Source organism: Cebidichthys violaceus, unplaced genomic scaffold (assembly GCF_023349555.1).
Source record: "Cebidichthys violaceus isolate CVI_PGR_0920_01 unplaced genomic scaffold, fCebVio1.0.p SCAF_13, whole genome shotgun sequence".
Classification (NCBI taxonomy): Eukaryota; Metazoa; Chordata; class Actinopteri; order Perciformes; family Stichaeidae; genus Cebidichthys; species Cebidichthys violaceus.
In genome coordinates, this window is record NW_027176296.1 from 7,415,199 (window position 1) to 7,420,319 (window position 5,121).

Consider the following 5,121-nt stretch of genomic DNA (forward strand, 5'->3'; position numbering starts at 1 on the left):
AAGGAATTGTATGTTTTACAGGCTAAAGACTTACAAATATGGCCAAGTACTGTAGTAGTAGTAGTAGTAGTACTAGATATATAAATGTGTGTTTTAGCAAGCAGTTACATCATATTGATAATATAGTAAGTAAAAAGATATTCATAAAAATAGTCAGTCACAATTGTCAGATGCACAAACATTTATAAAACCATATTACATTTTCAGTCCGTCAGTAATTAATGTGGTGCTTTTTTAATGACGAAAGGTCTGTACCTTCTACAATTATTACACACATACATTTTTTTGACTGGTACTTTTGACTAAACTAATTAAAATGAGTCTATTGTTTATGCGTTTAACTAAAAAGGGGTTTAATACTATTTTTCATACCTGGCAACGTAAAGAAGACTCTGGAACAACACTTACTTAATTAAGAAGTTAAATAAATAGATAAATGGAAACTTTGTGGTTTTATTTTTTATATGTATAAACGTTTTAGGTGCTTTGTCAAAACAGCAGTTGACTCATGACTTTGACTTGCAGTAAATAGATATGTTGCCAGTGAGCTTCTTTCACAGACAGTGGTTATATTGCTTGTGTCTTGTCGCCCTCTATCGACCACAAATAAGAACTACAAATGATGACCTGCAGTTTCACGTTTTTCCCCACTAGGGGCGATGTCATATACGCGGAAGCAAAAAACAACACCCAGTGGAAAAGGGAGGAAGTCAGGAAGCTGCCCGCCTGTGACAGCCGTATCAAAGAAAAGCACAGTAGAGAAAAAAAGGCCGGACTTGAGCTTGTACCCTTGTCCAAAAAACTCTACCGACATGTCGAAGAACACCGTGGCTGCCCGCTTCAGGCGAGTAGACGTGGACGAGTACGACGAGAACAAATTTGTGGACGAGGAGGACGCAGGAGAGAACCAGCTGGGTCCCGACGAGGCAGAGGTGGACTCCCTCATCAGACAATATCCTTTACTTACATGATTAGCTAGCCGCTCTGTTAGCATGCTTAGGGAAAAAGACAACAAAGTCTGTGTCTTTTAGAGCTGCGATTTATCTGCATATTCCGTCTTTATGTGTCGCTTCTTGTTTGAATGGGCGTTTTGTAAGTAGGCCAGTCACTGTCCAGACTTGCCTGGCAGTCACATTCCAGGGATTGCTGCTCTAAGACGAAACAGGCTTTTTTTTTTTTTAAATGTATACACATCAACGTTAAGGTAGTATGGATTTGCACAACTAACGTTACAAGTTCACCATTTAATCTCATAAAGCTTTAATTAACCGCCGTGTCTTTGAGTACTCGTGCGACGTCGTTGTGTTTTTGCACGTTAGCTTAGTAAGAAAAGTGTTGCAGAAACAGAAGTTTGTGCTCATGTGCTAAAAATGTATTTTCTCTTTGGTACAGCAGTCTTATTTGGGTATGCGTGTCTACGGAAAGGCTCGGAGGTGTTTCTGTGAAGTCTGCAGCCAGCAGTTTCAGTCATGTAGGCCTTATAAGGCATGAAAGTACAGCACTTCCTCATTGAAGAAGACTGCTTCCTCCCACCATATGTTACAGTACAGAAGAATTAACGTCTGACAATAATAACTCAACTTTCAATATACATATGAACATGCGAGTATTGTTTCAAGACAGACTTGAAAAAATGACATTTGTTTGCTTGTATAGAAGAAAGACTGTTATTTATCTTGCACGTCATTTGATTACAAGTGGTTTACATTAAAATACATGTACAAAGACCCCAAGGAACCCACAGCTATCCTAAAGACATCAATCACACAAACACTGATCATAAACCTGCTTTGCATTTGAAAGTGGACACGGTTGTGACAGAAAGGCAGGATCAGGATCTGATTCTACAGTTAGAAAAACACTAGTAATGGCTCAACACTTGTCTTTGTTGCTAACATTGTGATTAGGAGGCTGTGTTGCATCCTTAACCCTCCCCGCACAGGAAATCTCATGCAGGCTTTACAAGCAGTCTTGAAGAACCCACCAATCAACACGAAGAACCAGAACGTCAAGGTGGGTTTGGTCTATAATGATTCACTTTGTAGGCTTTTACACTGAACGATGATCCGTCTTGATAGTGTGGCAGATTGTAGGTGTGTATGGCCATTTAAACATGACGATGTCTGTTGATGGGTCATTTTTAAATGCAGCGAATCTCTTGTAGCAATTAAAAGGTTAGGAATAAGTTTTTCCTGAACTTTTACTGATCTGCCTTTTTTCTTTTCAGGATCGTGCCGAGGGTTTGGTGCTGAAGGTGCTCAGCGCCTTTAAGAGCAGTGACATTGAGAAAGGGGTGCAGTCCCTCGACAAGAACGGCGTGGACCTGCTGATGAAATACATCTACAAAGGCTTCGAGAGGCCGTCAGAAAACAGCAGCGCGGTCCTACTGCAGTGGCACGAAAAGGTAAATGATGCTGATGAGCAAGATGTAGCTTTAGCAGTAATTTTACATGTCAAAGAAACGTGATAACGGTTTAGAAATGATGAGAGAAGAACAATGGTCATCACTGATGTAACGTTTGAATGATTCCTTAACATCATGTATGGGCTCTGTAGTTTGAGGCCATGGTGGGGCTCTAAAGGCCAGTTTGAGATGGATTAAACAAGATGCCACAACTCTGCATACAGGATGAGCAACCAGAGTTTCAGTTATATACAAATAACCTGGACCATATTTTTTTTTTTGTCCTGTGCCTTCAGGCTCTGGCAGCTGGAGGAGTGGGCAGCATCGTCAGGGTACTAACAGCACGGAAGACGGTCTAAAAGAGGAGCGGAGGATCTCTGACAGATACAGGAGACCATGTAATCATAACAGATGGCAGAGGGACGAAAAAGGAAAAACTGATTTAACCCAATGTGATCCTGCTGCGTTCAAAATCAAATCTGGGTCACATTAGGTTTTAAAACTTGTGTTTTTCCTTCTTTCTTCCCATTCATGATCACAGCCGACTAAATCATGTTCCTCACAGGGTGCTACAGAGAGCGTCACATGTGCTGCTTCCTTCATCTAATTACAGAAACCCCCCCCCCCCCTGTCTCTCCATGTCAGTCCTACACACTGTGTGCTCGGTCTACACACCAGAGTTTCCCAAACTAGAGATAAGTCTTAGAAAACACAATTGAACGCAGAAAACATATTCCTGATACACAAAATTTGTTTATTTTTTTTGCAACTTTCCTCTTAATCAATCTAAAAATAATAATTTGAATTGGTAATCACATACTAACTAAAATTTTTCAGAAAATGTGATAATTTTGCATTGAAGTTATTAATTTAATGAGCAAATACTTTTTGTCAAGTATTTAAATCACTTTGGAGTAATGAGACAACCGATAACATGGAGGATTTTGGCCATATCGCACAGCCCTAGTGCTCACTCAGCAATGTTTCCTCCATTGACTTCCACACAAACACAACAGAGGGTTCCAGGTTTGCGTCTCTCAGGAAAAAAACAACCTCACAGTATTTGTTTCCCATCTTGTATAATCTCATCAGTAGAGACTTCCTGATGGAATAAAAGCCTGATTGGGTCAGTAAGTCCTCTCACTTCACCAGTGAGAGGCTCTTAAAAAGCACAGTCACAGATTGAGTGGTGGTGGATTTGCTCACGGAGGGGGGGGCGCCATTTACCCTGTAGAACGGGATGAGTGTGGGGGTTGGTGTCATCCATCCTCTAACGCTGTCCCAGTTAAGGATTATTACCCACGATGCATCTCCACCACCACTCTTATTAATCCCATTTTACTGTTCCTCACATGTGCGAGTCTCTCATGCCCTCTTTGCTACTGTGCAGGGAATTATGTGGCTTTGCTTCTGTACTTTCAGGAATGACACGTCACCCTGAGAATCCTTTCTCAGCATTTATTTAGGTATTTAACAGAAAAATAATCTGGATTAAATATTTTCCTCTTTTTTAAATTGTTTTATTCGCCTCAAGGCCAAATCCCTACCTAATCCAAATTAAAACCATTGCTTAAAAAGGTTTGACAATATCAGTGTGCTTGATTTGCATGAGACTAAGATAACATAATTGATATTTTGTCTCTTATGTGATTTTAAAAAAAATATATTGTTTGCATGATCACACTTTTGAGAGTTTTGAGTGTTATGCCAAGCATTTCATACTTGTCTTTTGTACATGTTGCGTGTCTCTTCTGGAAACATTAAGTGATTTTTGTAATCCGGGTTTAAATTAATGCCTGTTGATTTACACAGATCCTCCACACACGGTGATGTCTGGCAGTAGGAAGTCGTATTATATTTCCATACATTTTATAATATGAGGAAAACTGGAAATGTAAAGTTTTATCTGCCTTATCGGGTAGATTACATTTGTTGCCAAATGATTTATTCTGCTTTCATGCATACATTGATGATTTTGTTGCCCTTGTGTATTAGAGAAGAATGTTTAAGGCAAAGTGGAGTGATGGCTATAAACAGTATAATTGAACATGCAAGCAAAGTGTGTTATGGTTAAAAAAAAAAAAAAAAAAAAAAAGTTGCCGTTTTGAAAATATTGTGTAATTCAGTTTCAGCATAATGTTTTGTTCGTGCTCATTTCCAATCAAACACAGGATGGATGTTGCTTTTTCTAAAGCACATCACAGCTGTTTTACTCAAGTTGATATTGAGACATGGGTTTTCATGTTTGAATACTGTCATCAGTGATGATTCATCCAGACATTAGATTCCTTTTCTAATGCAGTAAAGTTTTACATGAAAACAAGGAGAACGGCCTGAGTTCTTCTGCTTCATGTATTTCTAGTCGGAGAAGCTCTTCTAGTCGAGGGAGCATCCCAAACTGATGTACAAACTGCCTTACTCAATATTCCTTTTTTATGTTTGTGCTTTTTTGACAAAACTAATAAAGGTGTGACTGCTGATAACTGTTGTGACTTATTTTAAACAAAGTACGCCAAATACAAAGACAATCAGGGTCTACATTTCACTGCTAACAGTGACATACTTTACATTTAGAAAGTTTTCAAACCCCTTCACCGGTTTTCACATTGTGTAGTGTTGCAGCTTATATGCAGAAATGTATATACAGTGGGTACGGAAAGTATTCAGACCCCTTTAAATTTTTCACTCTTTGTTTCATTGCAGCCATTTGCTAAAAT

The 5,121-nt window shown here is 39.1% G+C and overlaps 1 protein-coding gene across 1 annotated transcript; it reads left to right on the forward strand.

Annotated features, from left to right (window-relative positions):
- Nucleotides 1–684: 684 nt before the first annotated feature.
- Nucleotides 685–4,887, forward strand: arpc5b (actin related protein 2/3 complex, subunit 5B). Its single transcript, XM_068707601.1, has 4 exons — nt 685–952; nt 1,941–2,013; nt 2,228–2,404; nt 2,701–4,887. The coding sequence occupies exons 1-4, from the start codon at nt 813–815 to the stop codon at nt 2,761–2,763; spliced, it is 453 nt and encodes a 150-aa protein (XP_068563702.1). The 5' UTR covers nt 685–812; the 3' UTR covers nt 2,764–4,887.
- Nucleotides 4,888–5,121: the final 234 nt, after the last annotated feature.

Coding starts and splice junctions, on each gene's coding strand:
- arpc5b (XM_068707601.1), top strand. CDS start 813: ATGTCGAAGAACACCGTGGCTGCCCGCTTCAGGCGAGTAGACGTGGAC. Junction 953..1,940: donor GTGGACTCCCTCATCAGACA/ATATCCTTTACT, acceptor CCCTCCCCGCAC/AGGAAATCTCATGCAGGCTT. Junction 2,405..2,700: donor TACTGCAGTGGCACGAAAAG/GTAAATGATGCT, acceptor CTGTGCCTTCAG/GCTCTGGCAGCTGGAGGAGT.